General features: G+C 41.7%; 1 protein-coding gene across 6 annotated transcripts in view; it reads right to left on the bottom strand.

Annotated features, from left to right (window-relative positions):
- Positions 1 to 25,643, bottom strand: part of pde1a (phosphodiesterase 1A, calmodulin-dependent) — a 555,040-nt gene that overhangs the window by 371,036 nt on the left and 158,361 nt on the right. For 5 of the 6 annotated variants that reach the window (XM_080198871.1, XM_080198872.1, XM_080198874.1 and 2 more), the window contains exons 3-4: positions 15,002 to 15,112; positions 8,558 to 8,584 (exon numbers count right to left, since the gene is read on the bottom strand). The exons of the other annotated variant lie outside the window; for it this stretch is intronic. In XM_080198871.1, the coding sequence (XP_080054997.1) occupies positions 8,558 to 8,584; positions 15,002 to 15,112 (138 nt within the window). The remainder of the gene's footprint in view (positions 1 to 8,557; positions 8,585 to 15,001; positions 15,113 to 25,643) is intronic. 6 annotated transcript variants of the gene reach the window in all.

The following is a 25,643-nucleotide window of genomic DNA, read 5'->3' as shown; positions in this document are numbered from 1 at the left end:
GTGAACCAGAGGCCTTGGACATTTCCTCCTCCACCCAATGTACATTGGCAGATGTGTCACGTGCACCAGAGAGTGACCCAGATGCCTCCCCACTAACTTGACCCATTGATGTGAGTGTCTCTGGGATGATGAGTTGCAAAGTGGAAGCTGATGCAAAATTGGTGTCAGCCTCGGAGATCCTTTCATCAGCTTTCTCCGAGGAGTCTTCCAAGCTGTCATGGGGGGGATGAGTGGGAGTAGCAGGAGGATTCCGATGCCAGATGGCCCCAGCACATCTGTCTGTCCCTGCAACACAGAACACAAGGTTAAGTGCAAGGGAGGGAGAGGAATCTGGGCTGCATGCAACTTACTTCAGATATCTCCAAAGAATGGAGAATTGACAGATGCTCACTTCTGTGTTCCAGCCTGATCATGCTGTCACTTATGGTGCGAATCCAATCCTGTCCCACAAGCTTCAGTGCCCACTCTGAACAGCCCTGATAGAATTTTACGGTGCAGAAAGAGGCCATTCGGCCCATTGAGTCTGCACTGACCACAATCCCACCCAGGCCCCATTGCCATAACCCCATGCATTTACCCTAGCTAGTACCTCTGACATAAGGGGAATGTGCAAACTCAGCACAGACAGGAACCCAAGTTGGAAATCAAACTCAGGTCCTCTGGCACTGTGAGGTAGCAGTGCTAATCGCTGTGCCGCCCATAAAAGTGGATATCAAGTTTCTTTCGAGCTGGAATTGAACCAGCTACTTAAGGATCTATAGTCCTCTGCTGTACCAGCTGAGCTATCAAAGGGGAGCTTCCAGTCTCGAAACATTGTCTCTAGTTTCTCACCACCGATGCTGCCAGACCTGCTGAGATTTTCCTGCATTTTTCTGTTTTTGTTTCCAATTCCAGCATCTGCAGTATTTTGCTTTTATATTAACCCAGCAATTAAATTCAATATGGAGGGATGATTCCAGAGTGTGGAAGTCACAATATGGTGCAAATATATGCTACAGACATTTGTGACCTTTGGCAGTGGGAAATCCAGCCCGCGACAGGTGATGTGCATAATTACTTCTTCGTTTCAGAATTAATGGTATGGTCAGTAGATTGTTGCAATTGGTCTACACATTGTAGATGTACGAGAATGGTCAGCAGATAGTTATGCGTTAATTGAAATCCATTGAACACTTGTTGTCATGTATCTTATGTTTTAAAACTGAGGTGCACAAGGGCTTTTTATCTATTGATCCATCTACAATGACCCGCTTAATTTGAATACTAACAACACTAAGAAAGAAAACAATTGTTTTAAGCAAGATGTTCAGCAGAGGCTACTTCCACGACGTCTGCAATGAATGATATTAAAGCTTCAAACAAAATAACAAAAGGCAGTGATTGATCCCAAGAAGTTAACAGACATCTTATTTCATATTATTTAGGGTTATGTGGTATTCAATTCAATAGATTTATTATAATCTTCCAAAAAAGCTCATGAAATGCAAGTCATTTGGTTGCCTGCATCCCAATTTACTGCCATTGAGAATTATTTTGAATTCTATTGAAAGTCAGTCCTGAATTTATTAATCCAACAATTAGGTAAGGATATAAGAACCAGGAGCAGGAGTAGGGAATTGAGCCCTCAAACCTGCTCCACCATTCAATATGATCATGGCTGATCTCTTCTCGGCCTCAGCACTTTCTTGCTTGTTCTCCATAATCTTTCAACCCATTACTAACTAAAAATCTGTCTATCTCCTCCTTAAATTTACTCAATGTCTTGGCATCCACCACACTCTGAGGTAGCAAATTCCACAAATTCACAAACTTTTGAGAAGTGGTTTCTCCTCGTCTCTATTTTAAATTTCTCATGGGGACCTTGGCACATCACAACAATCCAGGCTATGGGCTAAGTGCTGCAGATGGGATTAGTTGGGAGTTCTGTTGTTTCTAATGTATCAGTGCAGACCCGATGGACTTCTTCTGTGCTGAATGATTCTATGATAAATTTGTTACCCCCATCCTAAAACTTATGACCTCTTGTTCTAGATTGCCCAGAAGAGAAAGCATCTGCTCCAAGTCTTCTTTGACTATACCTTTTATCATCTTATATACCTCAATTAGATCTCCTCACATTCTTCAAAACTCTAGAGATTATAGGCCTAAACTACTCAATCTCTCTTCATAAGACAAATCCCTCATCTCTGGAATCAATCTTGTGAACTTCTTCTGAACTGCCTCTAACACCACTACATCCCTTCCTCAAATCAGGGGACCAAAAACTGAACGCAGTACTCCAGGTACGATCTCACCAATGCCTTGTACAACTGCAGCAACACTTCCTTACATTTTTCCTCTATTCCTTTAGACACACTCAGACTAACAAGGCACTACTTCAAAAGTCTGATCCTCTGGTAGATCCTGTTAGAAATTAGTCCTCTCAAAACAAGTTTAAAGAAATTGCTTTTTTAAAAAAAAATGTACATGTGGTTTTAGAATTAAAGGAACATTTCTTGGATGCATCATTGCTTTATTAATATATACATGAATTTTCAAAAAGTACAACCACGTTGTTACACACAGGCCCTTAAATTCCTCAGAGTAGTAATCAGCAGCAGACTGACATTCCATAGTGACTTACCTTCACTTGCATTTAATAGCCTCTGTCTCATCTGACCTTCCTGACTCAGTTTGATTTGGATTTCTAATAGAGTGCCACATGAAAGATTACTGGACAAGATAAGGGCTCATGGTGTTGAGGGGTGATATATTAGCATGGATAGAGATTGACTAACTAACAAGAAACAGAGAATCAGAATAAATGGATCATTTTCAGGTTGGCAAATTGTTACTAGTGGCGCAATTCAGGGATCAGTACTGAGAACTCAACTATCTACGGTCTATATTAATGACCTGGATGAAGGGAATAAGTGTATTGCAGCCAAATTTGCTGATGATACAAAGACAGATAGGAAATGAGTTGTGAGGAGGATACAAAGACCGGAGTTTTAACAGCAGGCCTACCCCGATTCCAGGCATTCTCTGTTGGCCTTGGGCAGATATGCTGATAAAATTCTATCCAAAGAGTCTATAAAGGGATGTAGATACGTTAAGTGCCCAGATAAAAATTTGACAGATGGAGTACAATGTCAGAAAATATGACATTGTCTACTCTGGCAAGAATAGAGGCAGAATATTATTTAAATAGAGAGATACTACAGGTGGATCTGGATATTCTTGTACATTAAATAAGTAGGGAGGCAAATGGAATTTGGTCTTTGTTGCAAGGGGTAGAATATAAAAGTAACAAATTCTTGCTGCAATTTGCTCACAATAGTGAAACTGCATCTGGATTACTGTCAGAAAGGAGGTTGAGAATGAAGGGAAATGAGGAAATGCAGGAAGACTTGTGGAACAGAAAGGAGACTGGCATGAATGATTGTGATCCTGGGATGACCCTATGACCATACATCACTTAATCACCAAAATTGCCTACTTCCATCTCTGTATGATCATAGTCAATCCTCCTTTAGCTGATCTTCCTAGGAAACCCTCTTTTATTTCTAGCTTTGACAATTTAAAAGCTTTCCTGGCTGACCCTTCATCTTCTACCATACCTGGAGAACAAAGTTTTGGATGTTGTCCATGTCCTAACTTCTAACAGGTCTCATTCACCCATTACTCTGTCTTGCTGATCTGCACTGGTTCCCTCTCCAGCAAATTTGAAAATTTTCATCCTTGTTTTCAAATCCCTCAATGGCCTCATACCTTCCTAATTCTGTAACCTCCTCTTGTCCTATAATCATCCGAGATCTCTGCACTCCTCCAGTTCTAGCCTTCTGTACATTCCCAATTTTAGTTGCACCACCATTAGTGAATAGGCCTCCAGTTTCCAAGACCCTAAAGCTCTGAAATTCCTTCCCTAAAATTTTCTATCTCTCTACTTCTTTCTCTTCCCTTAAGACACTCCTTAAAATCTACCTTTCAGTAATCTCCCCTATTTGTGTGACTCAGTGGCAAATGTTGTTTGCTAATGCTCCTGTGAAGCACGCCGGAGTGTTTTACAATGTTAAAGATGTTATATAAATGCAAGTAGTTGTTGTTCAGATGGAAGGGGAGAGGAGAGGGAAGGGGAAGCAGACAATGTAACAGGGAGAATTTAAAATCTAGGCTACAATTTTACCGCCCTGGCTGCCACAGGAATCAGAGCGGGTAAAGGGCAGACGATGGGAAGGTTGGTCGACCTCGGGCAGGACTTTACGGTTTCGGGATAAGCGAGGCCACAAAATCTCGCCACTAAACTACTTTACCAAATATTAAAATCTCTGCATCAGTTGCAACATTTCATGTCAAATTATTTGAAAATTCCTACGTCAAATTCTGTCCATGGAAAATCCATAGGAAAAATGTCAATATTTATCTGTAGTACTAATTGTATGTTGCCATAACCCTGAATCCTGTATAAAAGATCTGTCAACATAGCATCAGGTTTGAAATCAGAGCTTAGATTTTCTGTTGGAGATGTCCAGTAAACCAGTGGTTCCCAACCTGTGCACCGTGACAAAAGATTCAAAATGGTTCAAAATCCATGTAATTAGACTAAAACTAACCTTCATCTTCAGTTCTGTGGCTGGCATCTTCAGGACCTGACGAAACTTGGACCTCCCATACCTGCGCCGATTGGGAAACAGCCACTTATGCGTAGTTTTGATTTTTTTGCATTGGTCAGGTCCATGCACATGACCAATGGGACTTGGAGCTGAAGACAAAGGCCCCATATGCCCACACAAAAAGCAAAAATTCAAAAGGGGCGCAAAAACCCTGGGAGAAGCGAAAGACAGAGGGAGAGGTTAAAAAAAAGGTGAGAGGACAGGAGGAAGTTAAAAACAAGTTCTCAGTGAGGCAAGAAGTCAGAGAAGTTGGAAATGTGCATCATAATGTTTTTAAGAGTATACAGGTGTGCCATGGCATACAGAAGGTTTTGAACCACTGCAGTAGACATTGGTGAATTCTTGAAGAAATGGCTACTTATGCCAGCTCTTTGAGGTTTCTGTTTGTGTGTACGGCTGGGGTTTAGACAAGAGGTTCAGGATTGTCTATTTTCCCAAAGTATGCTGGTCAAGTCTGTATTTTCTCAAGAACCATTAATCTTTATTTACAATAAAGTATTTACGAGTATTTACACATTTGGACCTCTACAAGAGTTTGAAGCTTCTCCTCCTTCTGTTTTCTCTTCCAGACACATGCTGAAACCTTGTTGGCATTTATGCTGGCAGAATTGTGTGGTCTTGCCAACAGCGCACTCGCGTTGCGGGTTTCCTCATGGTGATGGGTGTGTTCAATAGGAAACCCCTTTGACAACAGCAAGACCATAAGACTCTGCCAACAATGAGCGGCGCACCGCCTCCCACCACCGCAAAACATATTGTGGAGGGAGAGGAATATTCTGCCCGTGACCTGACATCACTATTATATCAGCATCATAGAGGCTTCTGATGTTTACCTTTTACTCACTAGCTTCTGCTCTGCTGCTAGATATACAACAGGAATCAGAAGAACATTACAAAATATCAGGGTCATGAAGTCTTACACAAAAACTGCATCAGGAATTCTGACTTGAAACATTAACTCTATTTCTCCTTCCACATGTTCTGCCAGATCTGCTGTGTGGAGTAAATCTTGTGTTTTCCAGTAGTACCAACTGGAGTGTCCCCTAATATAAATCATCACTTTACCAACCAGAAATAATTATGAAGTTATCCAGAATCCACACTTGTATACTGTATTGTTTTATACTTTATGTTTTAAGTAAACAGAATATTACTCTTTACTTCCTGAAAACTTGCATATTAACTCATGGTACTGTGTTGAATTCTGATGGCAAATGGAACTCTGTTGACAGGCATTTTTGACAAACTGGCATCATCCATTTCCCACGTATCCAGATAATAAATATCTCAGCGGATTTCCAGCATTTTTTCTTTTGTTCCTGGTTACCAGCATCAACAATATTTTACCTTCTTAACTTCTTCTGACCTGACCTTGATTCTTGATCCTCACAGTTTACATTAAATTATGCATAATGAGTCCCAACCCCAGCCATACCACCTCCAGTCACAAGTGACTTCAAGGAATGAATAAGGTGCATGATTTGAATCCACTACGTTCTGATTCAGCAGCAAGTGCTACCACTGAGTGAAGCTGGATTCCTAACATGTACAAACAGGCTTCACTGGCTGTGGAGCACTTTGGGACATAGCATTACGTTGCTTCTTTGTTTTTAACTCTACACCATCACAAAGTGACCATTTTGTAATAAATCCTATTTGAGATCAGCATCATTTAAGTTACTTAAAATTACAAATGTTTTCTTCTCAAAGGGTATTGGAATGCAAGAAAAAAAAACAAAGGAATAGAAGAAACAAAGAAATAACTGTCAATAAGTTTAGGATGTATTAATTTGTGGTAGAACACTTGTTAACTGCTCTAATACATTTCATTAGCCAAATGGTTATAGTACTTTACGAAAGTGAAAATAATCCAAAATGTGTTGTTAAAAATAATCCCTCATGTGTATTTTACAGAAAAATTATCCTCAAGTTGAAAATAAGAATGGTAAAATTAATGCAAATACGTCATGTGGCTCTGTGGCAATGTGTAAATCATTTAATTATTTTATTCAAGAATGAGGTTGTGAACTTTGAGCATAGAGACTGCTTCATTGATTTAAATTACAGAGGGTTGCTTGATGTACATAGGCAGAACATTAACAAACTCATAGATGCTCTGTTTCAAAATGATGATAACTGCATTTAATTCAACACTGGACACAGCAGAAGAGCTGGCAGGATTTTATTGAAAATGTAGCATTGACGTCATAAATTTGCGCCCAAGTGGCTAACCAGGTCACTGTGCAACAACCTCTGATATTCATCAAGAGGATATGACAACGTACATTTATATAGCACGAACCAGGTCCAGGAAAATATCTCAGAGTAATTGGGGCAGGAGACATGCAGCCCCTACTTATTTCAGGATGACAACAGATTGATTGATTGACTTCTCAGATGTATAAATTACTCATTTGAAACATAACTTGTGGCACTGTTACATAGACCCCTATTCTCCTTGCAATGGGAACATTCAGATGGCGCCTGAATAGGCAGACATTTGACATGCTCGTCTTTACACACTGGTGCTGCAATGAACTGGTTCAACTTGAGATCCACTTGCTTGGCTCCAAGTCATGCCAATGCTCATTGATCTGAAACTACAGACTAGACCATTGCATGACAAGATCTGAGCTGATGTTCCAGCAATTTCCCAATTTTGTTTCCAAGCACTTGTCAAATCTTGCATGCAGAACCTCAACATCACAAGTATCATCAGTGAGACCTTCCTTGAGAAATATTCCAAATGTGCTCATCAACTGTATATCTAAAGATAAAATTCACTCTTTGTGTTTATCATTCAATTGAGTAGACAAATCCAACTTTCTGTAAGGTATATTGATTCATATTCATTCATCCCTTGTCTAGGTCAAAGACATCAGAATGACATAGTAACTCAACAGGGACCATAACATGCTATGCTTCTAAGCAGCAGCAGCCAGTCTATCATTAACTGCTACTTCGGCCCCATCCACAGCTGTGAGCAATATCCAACAATCAGGAACTGTATAAAATGTTTGGACCAAAAGGCTGCAAACAGGAACATCCCAACGCAAATGTTAAGAAGTATTGATTTAGATTATCTGAGTCTGAGTCTATCAGTGTGTCTACAGTCCTGGAGATCCCTGATATGAAAATGGCAAGGACCCATGCCACTAACAGTATGCCTAGGACACTTGATAGAGAGATTGGAAAGTCAGTCGGAAGGTATCTAATGTGAGAGAGGATGCTGGACCCACCTCTCACTGCAGGCGATTCTGAATTTATATATTAGCTTAAATGGACAACCTTTCTTTCCAGGGCTGTGAACATTAAGATGCAACCTGTTCAGCTGTGTGGTACATGTTGTCTCACTAGGTGTACCACTGTCAACCCTGAAGGTTGAAATGCTCAAATCCCCTGACGTAGGAAGTTTTCACTCCTGCCCCCAGCTCCTTTTATGTTGATTGACTTGTAAGGAGCAAACGGAAGCAAGATCTGTTGCTATTGATAACTTTTCATGAGGCGGCTTCCATCATTCAGAGAGAGCCCTTTCCACTGATCTCATGGAAGCAGATCAAGAACAGTGTGAATTTAATGGATGAGATTACATTAATCTATTCATAATGCCTTTAACTGAACAATACACTAAATCACTTCTTCTTTAACTTGTATTGATGCTATAGCATATTTCATTGTCCAAAGAATATAAGTGTGTTGTTGCCAAATGCTCACAGATATATTCACAAAATACATTCTACAAAGTGCTCAGTTTTGTAATACACATCAAAGCAATCCGAATTCTCTAAATGTAACGTAATCCAAAAGTTTCTTGGAAGAGGATGATTCAACATTGAAAATGTTAAATAAAGGACACAAGTCATACTTCAAGTTGCTTTAAAATAAGTGTGTATAAATAGCCTTACCTTTGTGATGTGCTTTTGTATTTCTGTCTGTAAGAAAAATGTTATATTAGCTGTTGTTACCCCTTCATCATAAAAATATATCATGAAATGATTAGAAACATACCAAGTAGAGATTATAATTCCAAACTTCTAGGCCAGGAAAAGCAATTTTGCAGGGGGGACGTTTGATTAGAATTTGGGATAGAACCCGGATCTGGCAGGGTTGCACCATTTTTCAGTTTGTTGGGAAAATCCATGCCTTTCAGCCTAAAACTGTAATGTTCATTCACACAGATCAGGAGTTAGAAGGTTAGGGAGCATATTAACCCAAAAGGTGATTTTCAGGAACGCAGATCACCCTTATTCATATAAACCCAACAGCAGCAGCTGGTAGTGGATGCTGGAAATGTGAAACAGAAACAAAAACATGCTAGAGATACTCAGCAGGTCTGGCAGGATCTGTGGAGAGAGAAGTAAAGGCTGGGATTTTCTGGCCCCACCCCCCCACGTGGCAGTTTTTCCACCAGCAGAGGCAGCCTTTCAATGGCCAGTGGTGGAATCTACCGGTCCTGTTGGAGACAATGGCGTTTTCCATGCCTTGCCAGTCATGCCACTGGGCAACTCATCGACCAATGGTGAGCTGCTGGCAGAAAACTCATCACAGGGGGTGGCAGGGAAATCCTGACAGGACTTACCATTTCAAATCAATGCCCTTTCATCAGAAATAAACTCTGCTTCTCTCTTCAAAAATGTTGTCTGAACTGCTGAGATTTCTAGAAGAATAAACCATCTCACAAGAGTCTCGCAGCAACTGATGTTGCACCCAGGCAGGCAGACCAGAACTACTTGGAAGCTCAATGGCTTCCCACCAAGCAGTCTGACCCCAGGATTATGATGGTATTGGGGATACTAAGTGTGGGACAATTTCCTCCATCCCAGATCTGCTCCACCAATAATCACAATTTCAAAGCCTAATTGTGCAAATAATGAACAAAGTGAAAAAGAAAATCCAGAAATCAAAGATTCAAATATATGCATTATATGACATCTTGAAACTTATTTTCATATCATAACTTTATAGAGACATTAGACTTAATTTGTCTTCATCAAAATATAGGTTATAGTATCATCTATTTTCAGCCTGCAACAATTAGAAATATTTTCATGTTTAATTATCTGAAGATATTTTTATTGTGCACAATGTGATATAAACAGAAACTTCCAGTAAATAATTCCAAAACATTGAATGTTGCTAAAATAATTGTATGGTAATTATGTGCAACAGCAAATTTTAATAAAAGCTTACATTGGAATTGAACCAAAATATGAAGCTTTGCAGCTTCTTCATTTACCTAAATGGTAATTTGTAGAACATATTAATGTTGAAATCTACCATAACAATTTGCAGATGTCCTTTTAATTTGACTCTAGAAAGTGTCACACTATTATGCTACACATCTACAGTGGAGTAATTATTTAGATTTTGTTTTAGTCAGTGAACCCAACATGATGTCAATCTGCAATCAAGAACTGCATCTTCCAGCATTGTTGCTGATTCTAAAACCTTATTACCTCAGACAGAAAAGAAAATGAAGCTTTTGCAACAGTCTCATGTCTTGAATGTCTTTCATTAAACATGATTTAAAGAGACAGTTCAATCACCAGCACCAACAGATAGGCAATTTCATTCATTAGAAGAGACTTGAAATTGCCTCGTCATTTTCAAATGCGCTGGACCAAGATCATTCTTCTTTCTTAAATAATTGAATACAAACCAGTTTCTCCAATGAAGCCAATTACAGTTTCAAATTATTGGGAGTATGGAATGAATGAGGTCAAAATAAAGCATTGCATTTTGAAAGAATTTCTCTTAGATGGTATCATGCATCTACTGGTAAATAAATGAAACTAATTTCCTAGGCTCATTATTTTAAATTGTGAAACGAATAATGGAAATATTTTTAAATAGGCTCAAACACATCAAATATGTATTTCAGAACTGCATAATGAAATGTGGGTCAGGTTTTCCTGAAAGATTAGTGACATTCACTTTAAATTTAGCCTTCCACAAATATCTAGTGAGCACTGGGAGGATGTATTGGAAGTGTGCAGAGTAAGCAGATCATGATGTCAATCAGCATCTAACACTGATTTGACTCCAGCTGTGTGATTTTTGACCCCAATACTTCATCAAATATGCTCTCTTAATGTCACACAGCCAAACATGCATTCAGACCCCCTATAGAACTATTTAAAGGGACCATCAACTGTTTTCACATAAATTGCTGATTAATTTTTATTGGCTGCTGTTGAGTTAACGGAAGTGTTTGGAGGTTTGTATTGTTAAACACTATAATGTTAGTGTCTGCAACACCTGGTGTGACAGTTGGTGAAGTCTTTGGATCTGAATTGAAGTGTTCTGCTCAGAGCACTTGCTCCCAGACATTGGGTGTGATCTTTCCAGCCTGCTGCAAAGCATTCAATTGCATTCACCAATAATGGCTCAGTAGCAGCATAGTAAGGAGTCTCACAACACCAGGTTAAAGTCCAACAGGTTTATTTGGTAGCAAAAGCCACTAGCTTTTGGAGCTCTGCCCCTTCGTCAGCTAAGTGGGAGTTCTGTTCACAAATAGGGCATATAAAGACACAAGCTCAATTTACAAAATAATGGTTGGAATGCAAGTCTTTACAGGTAATCAATTCTTAAATGTACAGAGAATATGAGTGGAGTGAGGATTAAGGTCAGGTTAAAGAGATGTGTATTGTCTCCAGCCAGGACAGTTAGTGAGATTTTGCAAGCCCGGGCAAGTTACAGATCTGGGGGTTACAGATAGTGGGACATGAACCCAAGATCCCAGTTGAGGCCATCCTCATGTGTGTGAAACTTGGCTAGCGACTCAGCTCAGCTTATTTTCCACTCTACCAATACCATCAAGTCAGGAGATCAGCTCTGGTTTAGTGAAGCATGCAGGAAAGCATACCAAGAGTAGTACAAAGCATACCTAAAAATGATGTATCAACCTGGTGAAGCTACAACACTTGTGTATCAGACACCATAAACTGCAGTAATAGACAGAAATAAATCATCCCACAACCAATGGATCACATCTAAGCTCTGCTGCCCAGCCAAATGCAGCCATGAATCAACAACTCACTGGAAGAGGAAGTTCCACAAATATCCCCATCCTCAACGATGGAGAAACCCAGAATATTAGCGCAAAAGATAAGGTTGAGGTATTCACAACAATCTTTAGCCAGAAGTGCCGAGTAGATGGTTCATCAGCTGCTCTGGTGGTCTCAAGCATCACAGATGTCAGTGTTCAGCCAATTCAATTCATTCCTTGTAATACCAAGAATCATTGAATCATAAAAACCCTACAGTGCAGAAAGAGGCCATTGGGCCCATTGAGTCTGCACTGACCACAATCCCACCCAGGCGCCATCCCCATATCCACCTGCTAATCCCTCTAACCTATGCATCTCAGGACACTAAGGGGCAATTTTAGCATGGCCAATCAACCTAACCTGCACATCTTTGGACTGAAAGGGTTGAATGTACTGGATACAGCATAGGCTATGGGCCCTGACAACATTCTGGTAATAGTAGAGCTCCAGAACTTGCTGCATCCCTAGGCAAGCTGTTCCAGTACAGCTACAACATTGACATCTACCTGACAATGTGGAAAATTGCCCAGATTTGCCCTGCCCACAAAAAGCAGGATAAATCCAAACCAGCTATTAACCGCCCCAATACTCTATGCTCGATCATCAGTAAAGTGATGGGAGGGGTTATCAACATACTCTTGCCAATAATCTGCTCACTGATGCTCAATTTCGCCACTCAGCTCCCGACCTCATTACAGCCTTAATTCAAACATGGATAAAAGAGCAGCATTCCAGAGGTGAGAGCCACAGCCCTTGACATCAAAGCAGCATTTGACTGAGTACTTCATTAAGAAGCTCTAGCAAAACTGGAGTCAATGGGAATCAGGGGTTCCACTGGTTGGACTATACCTGGCACAAAGGAAGATGGTTGTGATTTTTGGAAGTCAGTTAGCTTAGTTCCAGGATATCACTGCATGAGTTACTCAGAGTAGTGCCCGAGGCCCAATCATCTTCAGTAGCTCCATCAATGACATTCTTTTCATCACAAGGTCAAAAATAAGGATGTTTGCTGATGATTGCACAATATTCAGCAGCACTCGCAACTTCTCAAGACACTGAAGCACTCCATGTCCAAATGCAGCAAGATCTGAATCATATTCAGCCTTGGGGTGAGAAGTGGCAAACAACATTCAAGCCACACAGATGCCAGGCAATAACCATCTCCAATAACAGAGAATCGAAACATTGCTTATTGACATTTAATAAAATTACTCTCACTGAATCTCCCACAACCTGGAGATTACTATTGACCAGGAATTGAACAGCATTGGCTACATAAAGACTATGGCTACAAGAGCAGGTCAGAGATGAAGAATCCTGTGGCGAATGATTCACATCTGACTCTGCAAAGACCGTTCACCATTTACAAGCTACACGTCAGGAATGTGATGCAATACGCTCCACTTGCCTGGATGATTGCAGCTCTAACAACACTCAAGAAGCCCAATACCATTCAGAACAAAGCAGCCCACATGATTAGCACCTCATCTACAAACATCCACTCCCTCTGCCACTGACACACAGAAGAACTCCATGTAATAAGAACAATACGCACTGCAGCACCTCACGAAGGCTCTTTAGAGAGCACCTTCCAAACCCACTCATCAGCCTTCCTTGGAAATATACTGCCATTCCTTCACTGTTGCTGTGTCAAGATTCCTGGAACCCCCTCCTTAACAGCACTGCGGTTGTACCCACTTCACATTGATCACAGCAGTTCAGGGACGCAGCTCACTTCCAACTTCTCATAGACAATTACAGATGAGCAATAAATACTGGCCTAGCCAGTGATACCCGCATCACATGAATTACTTAACAAAATCATAGAATCATAGAATCCCCACAGTGCAGAAAGAGGCCATTCGGCCCATCAAGTCTGCACCAACCACAATCCCTCCCAGCCCCTATACCTGTAGCCCTACATATTTACCCTGCTAATCCCCCTGACACTAAGTGGCAATTTAGCACGGCCAAATCAACCCATCTCACACACCTTTGGTCTGTGGGAGGAAACTGGAGCATCTGGAGGCAACCCACGTGGACACAAGGAGAATGTGCAAACTCCACATAGACAGTGACCCAAGCCAGGAATCGAACTTAGGTCCCTAGCACTAGATCAGCAGTGCTAACCACTGTACCACCGTGCCAGCTGTAAAGCACAGGAGAAGTAACACTTCCCTTCTGCTTTCTCCCTTCTCACCATCCAAGGCCCTAGCAATCCTTCCAGCTCAAACAGAGATCTACTTCTTTATTTTTTCATTTACTGTATCCACATGATGCATATTCCTCTACATCGAGGAGATTAAGCACAGATTGGGTCAATGCATAGTACAACATTTCTATTCAATCTGCTTCCAGTTGCCTGATATTGTACTTGTCCTCCCCACACCCATTTTGACATCTGTCCTCAGCCTCCAGGACTGTCCCAATGAAGGTCTCAAGGAAGCTTAAGGGAAAGCACATTATCTTTGATTATGCACTTTACAGCACTCTATGCTCAACATTAAGTTCAACAACCTCAAGTCGTAGGTGGTAATGTTAATGCTGTTGCCATTTACATCTCCTCCAGATGCATTTTTTTTTGCTTTGCTTGTCCCATTACCACCTTGCACAGTGATTTTTTTCTGGCATTTAATCTCTTCTGCCTTCCAACCTGAACATCCCTTTTGTTATTTTCTCCCCCTCTCCCCCCACATCCCACCACTATTTTCTGCCTCTATGCTTGCTTAAAACTTTAACTTTTTCCAGTTCTGAGTAAAGGTCATCAGCCTGAAATATTAACACTCTTTTTCTTTCCACAGATGCTACCTGACTTGTTGAGTATTTCTAGCATTTTCTGTTTTTATTTTGTATTTCCAGCATCCGCAGTGTTTTGAGTTTGAAGAAAAGAAATATCTCTCAATAAGGAACAACAGATCTCGTTTCACTCCTGATACGTTTACTAGTTATAAAACATAAATATAAAAATTTTTTGGATAATTGATGCATTATAAAAGTACAGTATTTCAGAAATACATCATAGAATCCTTCAGTGCAGAAGGAGGTCATTTGGCCCATCGAGTCTGCACCGACCATAATCCCACCTAGGCGCTATCTCCATAACCCCAAGCATTTAGCCTAGCTAGTCCCCCTGACACTACAGGGCAATTCAGCTTTCCTAATTCACTTAGCACGCATATCTTTAGGATGTCTTGAGGTTGTTTTCTCTTGTAGCACGTGCAAGATTTTCGACTGAAGTTGAAGAATGTAGGGATAGCAATATACTGAAAGCACCAAGTTAATTATAAAGAAAACACTTACATTCCCTGCAAGCGAATCCACATTTTCTCAGGATTGTCTGGTTTGAGAAACTCGAGACAGCTGCTGCTAACTTCCTCCATCTCTGTGGGTGAGGATTCCATGGTAAAAATTCTGGGATAAAATAGTTACAGTTAGAACCAAGCTCACCAACTTTAAACATCTCTCAGTGCAAGGAAATTTCTGACAGACAGGTATATTTCACAGCACCTTCAACCGAAAACATTTTGTTTTAATAAACAAGCTGAATGCTTGTACTGCAGGGTCAACTTATTTTAACAATGTCCTTGAACATGTGGCAGTGCTGGAGTTTAAAATGGTAAAGCAAGCACAATTGCTGGACATTAAAGCTGCAAATCCATACAGGTTTCTTTAAGATGTTTGCAACAAAAAAGCTTTTAATCTTTCAGATTCTCCTAACAACTCTCTTCTCAGAATAAATCTGAAAGGTTTAGATATTGGCCACAGTTCTGATGCCTATTGAAGCTTCTTGAAGATTAGGACTGGAGGAAGTAGACAGAATTGGGTCATTACCATCGCCTCTCTGTAGTTCTTTTAAGCAGGGAGACAGATACTTGGTAAATGGCCCTGCAGAACTGCACACAAATAACAAAAATAATAAATAACAACCTCTTCAGGGAACAGAAAAGAGAAGCAGATTGGACATCTCAGTGGAGAACAACACCACCTTTGAAAATAGAAATACAGATAAGATGGAGCTCCACAGGTTGTTATTTAACAAATACATGTTAACAGCTGATGGTGAAGTCATGATTATTCACCTTCTCCTAGCAACTCTGCCCAATAGGCAACTGTCAATTTACCCAAGAGGTTTAGTAGCTGCAACTCTATCAGTGCAGTGCAGCATCTGCAAATTCTTCTTCAAATCCCACATCTAAGCTGCATTTAATACATTTTAAACGTAAGTATAAAGTGAGCTCAAAAATGCTAAAATCCTTATTTTTGTCAAAGATGTCACATCATTCAAATTACTTCAGCAGCTAACAGCTAAGGTTCCAAGATTCTGCAAATAAAATAGGAAGATTAATGAAATGCAAAGTTAAAAAGTAAGCAGGAAGCATGCATAATTTGTAAAATATATTACATTAAAATCTAAACAGATTATGAAATCCCACTTGCATTATGAATTTTCTTGTTTCCATGCTTAACAAAGATAAACTGACTTTATTTCCTTTCATGCTAGAGCACACCAACTTCAATTCTACTAAAGCTCTATTGTTAGTTCTTCATCACCCAGTTTCTGATTGTTAACACTACATTATTACAAGTGCTAAAAATGCAGCTATGATACAGCCAACAAAGATGATACTATGTACACAAACAAGTGACAAAGGTGGCAATGTATAATAAAATCTCATCCAATATAAAGTCAATAGGTTTTTCATCACATTGCTATTTGTGCTGCTCTGTTGTGAGTAAAATGGCTGCCACATTCAATTATTTTGCCACGCTCCGGACTAATTCATTATGTGTACTGAAATTTGGGATCAAGAAATGTGATTAGGTATGTTATAAATGCATTGTTTTCCTTGCTTATGTTAACTTCCTACCTCTCAGTCCTGCTCAATAGGGGGAAGACAAAGGCACAGTGGTTATCGCTGCTGCCTCAGCACAGTGGACCCTGGTTTGATTCCTGGTTTGGGAGATTCACATGTGACCTGTTAGAGCAGCAAGTTTCTGTTCTGTCAGAGCACAGAAATCAGCACGTGCGCAATTGTGCCCTCTGCTGCTATCAGCAGCAGAGGGCACATTTGCTATCAATTGCTATCTGCTATCAGCAGCAGAGATCAAGCGTTCTCCCCATGTCTGCGTGGGTTTTCTCTGGATGTTCGGGTTTCTTCCTACAGTCCAAAAGATGTGCTGGTTAGGTACATTGGCCATGCTAAATTCTCCCTCAGTGTACCCGAACAGGTGCGTGAATATGACAACTAGAGGATTTTCACAGTAACTTCATTGAAGTGTTAATATAACCTTACTTGTGACACTAATAAATAAACTTTAACATTTTTGCTGATAGTTCTCATCTCTCAGCATTGCTGTAAGTATTAGTAATTACAACATTTGAAGATTAAAATTTGAGTATAAAAATTGACAGGTCGTGCTGCAGCTATATATATAGAACCTTAGTTAGGCTTCATTTGGAATATTGCGTACAATTCTGGTCACCACACTACCAGAAGATGTGGATGCTTTGGAGAGTGTAGCGGAAAGGTTTACCAGGGTGTTGCCTGGTCTAGAGGGTAATGGCTAAGAGAAGAGGTTGAATAAACTCGGTTTGTTCTCACTGGAACGACAGAGATTGAGGGGTGACCTGGTAGAAGTTTACAAGATTATGAGTGGCATGGACAGAGTGGAAAGTCAGATGCTCTTTCCTAGGGTAGAAAAGTCAAGTACTAGGGGACACAGGTTTAAGGTGCGTGGGGAAAAGTTTAGATATGTGCGAGGCAAGTTTTTACACAGAGGGTGGTGAATGTCTGAAACACACTGCCCGGGGAAGTAGTGGGAGCAGGTGGAATAGTGGCATTTAAGGGGCATCTAGACGAATACATGAACAGGATGGGAATGGAAGGATACAGATTCTGTTAAGTGCATACGGTTTTGGTTTCGGCAGGCATCATGATCGGCTCAGGCTTGGAGGACTGAAGAGTCTGTTCCTGTACTGTACTGTTCTTTGTACTTTGTTTCTACTATATGCATTAATTCTCCCCCCTCTTCCACAATTGCTATTTCTAAATCTTTTTTTTAATCAACAGGACTATGATACTAAACCAGGTTTTGAAGAAAATTGAAAATGTAAACAAAATAATCAAACAAAATCATAAAAATAAATATAGTAAATTGGGTAGTCAAAGTGGTGACTGATAGAAAATAAATGGATTGTGCTGAAGTCAGTCCAAGCTGCAAAATAGGGAATTCTGACTTGTTTCAATTTCATTTCACATTCCGATAAGCAGTGAAGGAAATGTTCAGTGAGGCTTCATGTCAAACAAAGATTCAAATATAAAAATAGACAGCAAAAATATTCAGTTTTAAACATAATCAGATCATCATAAATCTTGGGTTAGATTTGCACTGCCTGAAAGTAGCAAAGTCAAACTTTCCTGGTTGATGTGTGTTTTTGGGCTAACATTTGAGCACCTCTGTGCCCTTGATTTTATTTTAGAAATCTGAAGCTGCCACATTTAAAATAACTGGTGCTGTGCAGTTCAATAGTATCAAACAATATCAAATACTGTGTTGACACACAAGCTGCAATCTTACCATTCCCAATAGGCGGGGTGAGTCGGTAAGATCATGAGAGAGCCGAGAAATTATCACGCCCGACTTCTTGCCTTTTGATCTTACTGGCACCAGATATTCGACGAGATCAGCTTCGCACCAAAAATCATTATCATCCCGGGCTCACTTACCTCTTTGGCCTTGCCAAGGAAGGTTCACTCTGGCAAGGATCATGTAACGTCCCCATCTACGGGAACCATGCATGATGGCCTCACTGGTAGGACCAGAGGCCACTGAGGGACCCCCCCACCGGGAGGTGGAGGGCAGAGAGGAGGTTGCCCCTTCAGCAGTGCCAAATTGGCACTGCCAGCCTGGCACCGTGGAACTGCCCACTGGGCAACTTGGCACTGCCAGCACCTACAAGGCACTGGACAGTATCAACAGGTTGAACCTGAGGGGGCAAAGCCAACTGAGGGAGGAACCACTGCGCACTCTGCAACAGGGATTGGTAGAGGGGAGGGGGACTGCTGCTATTCTGCGACAGCAATCGGCGGTTGGGGCGGGGGGAGGAGTCATGATTGTTCTGGGTGTGGGGGTCGTGAACACTCTGGTTGGTGGAGGGGGTGATAACCGACCGAGGTGGGGTTATGGGTGGTGATCATCCGTGGAGACCTGAGGGTGTCTGAGTTTTGGCCACAGCGTCCTGTTAGAGCAGCAGATTTCTGTTCTGTCAGAGCACAGAAATCTGCACATGCACAATTGTGCCCTCTGCTGCTACTGACCGACTTTTGAGCAATTTCAGCCCTACCTAAACGCCAAACTGACAAGAAACAAGTTTGTAATGATTTTTTTGACAGAATCAGGAAAGATTTGATTTTTAAGGCCCCTCCAAAAAAGGCACAAATTTCTCTTGTTTCACACTCATTCGGGGCTTAGAATCTTTTCGGTAAGATCATCCCCACAAAGTAACTCATAGAGGTGGTAAATATTCTGGTTCCCCTCCACCCCTTCTGCCCCCCCCTCCCCACCCCCCGCACCATGAGAATTGTTGTAGGTAGAACAGAAAATTTGACAGATCATTTAAAGGTCCATTGACTTCAGATAGGAGTTTCCCGTCGCGGGGCAGGTGTGGTCAGAAATTTCTGACCTTAACATTGCTGGTGCAATAAATATCACACTCTTGCATTTATATGATTTTAAAAATCAATTTAAACAAGATATAAAACAAATTGACAGTTTCTGCTTGTAGTAAAGAACATAAAATAGCAACCTCAACATGAGAGAACTTCACAAGTTGTATCTAAATACCATTGGTTTGCAGCACAGCCATCCCAACTTTTATTTCCTCTGGTCTCACTGGGTTTTACCCAGCCTGCTCCTCAGAAAGTGGGTCAACGCACTGTGCCCAGGGCCTCCAGGAATGCTGTTCCAAGCTGACTAACAGGAGGTACAGAAGTGCTGCTTGGCAATTTCTCTCTTTCTAATTATTCCCTCCATCCTAAGGAAGCATCTGCTCTCCATTTGGTCGTTCCCCACAGAAACAGGGAAGAGGTCAGAGCTAACCATAGTTGGGAATTAAAGCTTTGTGCCAATGCTACACATTGATAAATGTCAGTGATTTGACAACAGCTGTCAGGAGCTTCCTACACTTTTTCCCCTACCTCATTTGGTTTATAAGATACCTTATTCCACATATCTAACCTAGAAGAGGAGCAGATGTTGATATTGTAACTAAAAACAAATGCTGAAATGATTTGAATCATCTTGCCCTCTGTTTCCTCTTCAAATACAACAGATTGTCTTGTTTTCTCATATTGCCTGTTCTGCACATTCCTAGCGCAGAGCAGTGGCTGAGTGTTTGGGATTCACTCAGAGAACCTGAGCACCATCTGCACAGTTTATTATCCAGATGACTTATTCGTTAAGCTGTTGTCAAATGTCAATTATTTTACCACTGGAGTGTTTCATTTAAGCGAACATGTGAAACAAAATGCTATTCAGAAAAGACTGAATGCGCCATTTACTGCTGGGCTCTCAGTGGCCTTTCAAATTTAGTGACTATCTGCTGAGTACTGTTACTGTGGCTCTTTATTCCCTACAAGATTATGATTTGATGCATTTAAAAGAAGTAATGACCAAAGCAATTGTTTAAGATTGAAAAATTAACTTAAAATTAAACATTAATATAAATTAGTTATTTAAAAGTCTGGCTAAATGTGTATTGGCAAAAATAGGGCAACAAGCTGGTTCAATCTCCTTCCATCTTAATCCACTGTGTCAAGCAAAAGGAATGGTGGGTGCAGCAACAAAGCCAAGATAAAAAAAAACAGCAGTTTATAGGGATGCCAAGTTGGAATGGTAAACTGGATAGAGAGCTGGTAAGAGGAAGGCAAAAGGCTAAAAATCCTTCTAGGTTTTAAACAGTGTTAAAAGCAGGGATCTGGGGTCTGTTCAGTTGCCCACCCTTCCACCAGGAAACAAATGGGGGAATTTTAATACTCAATAAAGAATGGATTTGAGTTGGGTTGGATTAAAATCTCAAACCGGCTTCCAATAGTCTCCTTTCAGTTTTAACAAAGGTGGGACCTGGAACAGGGGTGAGGGTGGGCTGGGGGAGCAACCAGGAGATGAGGTTGTCTCAAATTATATCTGTTTTCTAGGTTTAACCCTAGCCAGCCATGTTTCCTGGTTCTCAGGAAATCCAATAGATAAAAAGGTGATAAGGATTGCAGTGTCTTACAGTTTTACAGCTCAAAGAACAAAGAACAGTAGAACACAGGAACAGCCCCTGGGGCCCACCAAGTCTGTGCTGACATATATGCCTCTTTAATCTAATATTTTCTTGCCTCTAACTTCATCCATATCCCTCTATTCCCTGCCTACTCATGTATCTATCCAGACGTCTCCTGAACATTGATAATAGAATCTGCTTCCACCATCTCTTCCATCGGCACGTTCCAGGCATTCACCATCCTGTGTGTGAAAAACCTGCCCCTTGCATCTCTTTTAAGCTTTCCCCCTCTCACTTTCAACCTATGCCCCTGAGTAATTGACCCTTTGACTCTGGAAAAAAGACTGACTATCTACTCTATCCAAGCCTGTCATAATCTCATAAACCCCAACCACGTCACATTTCCCCTCATCCTCTGATGCTCCAATGAAAACAATGGAAGTTTGTTCAACCTTTCTTCATAGTCCATATCCTCCAAACCAAGCAGCATCCTGGTAAATCTCTGCTGTTCTGCATCAACATTTTTCTAATGCAGCGACCAGAATTATACACAATACTCTAAATGTGGCCTAACTAAAATCTTATACATCTGCAACATGACTTTCCAATTCCAATACTCAATGCCCCAACTGATGAAGGCCAATATAACATACGCCTCCTTGACCACCTTGTCCACCAGAATTGCCACCTTCAAGGAACTATGGATCTGCATGGCTAGTTCCCTCTGTATGCTAATATTTCTAAGGGCACGAAAATAGATCCTTTGGCCCATTCTGTCTGTGCCAACCATCAAGCAGCTATCTACTCTAATTCCATTTTCTAGCACTTGGCCCATAGCCTTGCATGCTGTTATGTGGATAAGGTAAGTACTATTCCAGCACTTCTTGTGGACTCAGGGGCAGCATTGCACCTCCTGCAGCTTAAGAGTATCAGAATTGCTTCCCTTGACCTGCTCCCATCCACCAGGATCAGACCTTCAAGGTTAGAAGGTTCACCAGGCTGATACTGGAGATGAGGGGGTTAGCTTATGAGGAGAGATTGAGTAGATTGGGCCTGTACTCGGAGTTTAGAAGGCTGAGGGGGGATCTTATAGAGACTTACAAGATAATGAAGGGGCTAGATAAGTTAGAGGTAGAGAGATTCTTTCCACTTAGAAAGGAAACCAGAACTAGAGGGCACAGCCTCAAAATAAGGGGACGGCAATTTAGAACAGAGTTGAGGAGGAACTTCTTCTCTCAGAGGGTGGTGAATCTCTGGAACTCTCTGCCCACTGAAACAGTGGAGGCTACCTTGTTGAGTATGTTTAAGTCACAGGTAGATAGATTTCTGATCAATAAGGGAATTAAGGATTATGGGGAGCAGGCGGGTAAGTGGAACTGATCCACTTCAGATCAGCCATGATCTTACTGAATGGCAGGGCAGGCTTGAAGGGCTAGATGGCCTACTCCTGCTCCTATTTCTTATTTTCTTCCCCAACCAAGATTCAGGCCCCACCCCAGGAAATCACTACTCCAACAAATGGCTCCCTATTCTGCTCCTACACTGCAACCTTCTCTGGAAACACGTCCCCCGTTAATAGAACATAGAACTTAGAACACTACAGCACAAACAGGCCCTTCGGCCCACTAGTTGCGCCAATCACTTCTATACCTACTAAGCCATAGACCTATCTATAACCCCCAATCCCATTCGATCCCATATACTCATCCTGAAATCTTTTAGAAGACCCCAGCGAGTTCGCCTCCACCACCACCGATGGCAGCCGATTCCATTCACTCACCACCCTCTGAGTGAAAAACTTACCCCTAACATCTCCTCTGTACTTGCTTCCCTGCACCTTAAATCTGTGTCCTCTCGTAGCGACCATTTCAACCTGGGGAAATAGCCTCTGAGAATCCACCCTATCTATTCCTCCCAACATCTTATAAACCTCTATCAGGTCACCTCTCAACCTTCGTCTCTCCAGGGAGAAGAGTCCCAGCTCCCTCAACCTATCTTCATAAGGCATGCCTCCCAATCCAGGCAACATCCTTGTAAATCTCCTCTGCACCCTTTCAATAGCTTCCGCGTCCTTCCTATAGTGAGGCAACCAACTGCGCACAGTACTCCAAGTGGAGTCTGACAAGGGTCTTATAAAGTTGCAGCAATACCCCCCGACTCCTAAACGCAATCCCTCGATTAATGAAGGCCAGTACACCATACGCCTTCTTGACCACATCCTCCACCTGCGAGGCCAATTTAAGAGTCCTATGGACCTGGACCCCAAGATCCCTCTGCTCTTCAACACAGCTAAGACTCCTACCCTTGATATTGTATTCCTTCATCCCATTGGACCTGCCAAAATGGACCACTACACATTTATCTGCGTTGAAGTCCATCTGCCACTTCTCCGCCCAGTCTTGCATCCTATCTATGTCCCGCTGCAACTTCTGACATCCCTCCAGACCATCCACAACACCACCAACCTTCGTATCGTCTGCGAACTTACTAACCCATCCCTCCACTTCCTCATCCAGGTCATTTATGAAAATGACAAACAGCAAGGGTCCTAGAACAGATCCCTGGGGCACTCCACTGGTGACCGACCTCCATGCAGAAAAAGACCCATCCACAACCACTCTGCCTTCTGCAGGCAAGCCAGTTCTGGATCCACAAGGCCAAAGCCCCCTGGATCCCATGCCCTCTCACCTTCTCAAGAAGTCTTGCATGGGGGACCTCATCAAACGCCTTGCTGAAGTCCACGTAAACCACGTCTACTGCTCTTCCTTCGTCAATGTGCTCAGTCACATTCTCAAAGAACTCAACTAGGCTCATAAGGCATGATCTGCCCTTGACAAAACCATGTTGACTATTTCTGATCATTCTAAACTTCTCCAAATGCTCATAAATCTTGTCCCTCAGAAGCCTCTCCATCAACTTACCAACCACTGAGGTCAGACTCACCGGTCGGTAATTTCCCGGGCTACCCCTGTTCCCTTTCTTGAAAATAGGAACCACATCCGCAATCCTCCTATCCTCCGGAACCTCTCCCGTCTCCATCGACGACGCAAAGATCATCACCAGGGGCTCTGCAATCACTTCCCTCACCTCCCACAGTAACCTGGGGTACATCCCATCCGGTCCCGGCGACTTGTCTATCTTGATAGAGTTTAAAAGTTCTAACACATCCTCTTCCTTAACATCCACATACGCAATCTTTTCAGACTGCTGCAAACCTGTAGTACAACCCCCCAGATCACTTTCCACCGTGAATGCCAAGGCAAAGTACTCATTAAGCACCTCTGCCATTTCTTCCAGTTCCACACAGACTTTTCCCCCTTCACCTTTTATAGGTCCTAGCCCTTCTCTTCTCATTCTTTTACTTTTCACATATTTGTAGAAGGCCTTGGGATTCTCCTTAATCTTACCTGCCAAGGCCTTCTCATGACCCCTTCTGGCTCTCCTAATTTCCTTTTTAAGCTCCTTTCTACAAGCCTTATACTCCTCTAGATCCTTAACATCTCCTAGCTCTCTGAACCTTTTATACACCTTTCCTTTCTTCCTGACTAGGTTCATCACAACCTTCGTGCACCACGGTTCCCGCGCCCTACCAAAACCTCCTCGTCTCATCAGAACATTATCGTGCAGAGCTCCAGTCAAACATTCCTTGAATATCCGCCACCTTCCTTCTGTACTTTTCCCCAAGAACACCTCCTTCCAGTTTATTCGTCCAATTATCTGCCTGATGTCTTCATATTTCCCCTTACTCCAGACAGACACCTTCCTAGCCTGCCTGATCCTATCTCTTTCCAATGCTATCATGAAGGAGATAGAATTACGATCTCCATCCCCAAGATGCTTTCCGACCGAGAGATCCGACACCTGTCCTGGTTCATTAGCCAGCACCAGGTCAAGTACAGCCTCTCCTCTTGTAGGCTTATCCATGTACTGTGTCAGGAAACCCTCCTGAACACACCTAACAAACTCCTCCCCATCCAAACCCCTTACCCTTAGGATGTTCCAGTCGATGTTTGGGAAATTAAAGTCTCCCATCACGACAATTCTGTTATTACTAATTGGGAGCAAACACTGTGGAGTCTACTGGGAAAAAGGACAAGAAAACAGGGTCACAATTCCTCCCTACAAGTTCAGAGAGCTGAACTCAGCCAAGATAGCCGAAGTGTAGCATTTGAGCACTGCAATTAAGAAGGGTGTTGATAGAGATGTGTTAGTTGTTTATGTCAGCTCCATTAGACATGGAAGAGATCATAAGCAGGAAATAAAGTTTGATTTAAATAGTTTTCTTAAAAATGGATATTGCTGGATCAAAAATATAAAAATATGGCAGCTTTACAAAACTTTTGTTAGGCCGTACTTAGAGTATTGCATTCAATTCTGTTCACATTACAGGATTGATGTGGACACTTTGGAGAAAGTGTGGAAGAGGTTTACCAGGATTCTGCCTAGATTAGAGGGTATGAGCTATGAGGAGAGGCTGCACAAACTAGGGTTGTTTTCTCTGGAGCAATAGAGGCTGAGGAGAGACCTGATAGAAGTCTATAAAATTATGAGAGGCATAAAGAGATTTGACAGAAGGCAGGCAGAAGGATTAGTTTAATTTGGCATCATGTTCATCACCTCATCTTGGGCCAAGGGGCCTATTCCTATGTTATATATTGTTCTATGCTGCTTCAG

The sequence above is a fragment of the Carcharhinus amblyrhynchos genome, chromosome 11 (assembly GCF_965287045.1).
Source record: "Carcharhinus amblyrhynchos chromosome 11, sCarAmb.v2.hapA, whole genome shotgun sequence".
Taxonomy (NCBI): Eukaryota; Metazoa; Chordata; class Chondrichthyes; order Carcharhiniformes; family Carcharhinidae; genus Carcharhinus; species Carcharhinus amblyrhynchos.
This window is presented reverse-complemented; position numbering and strand designations above follow the sequence as displayed.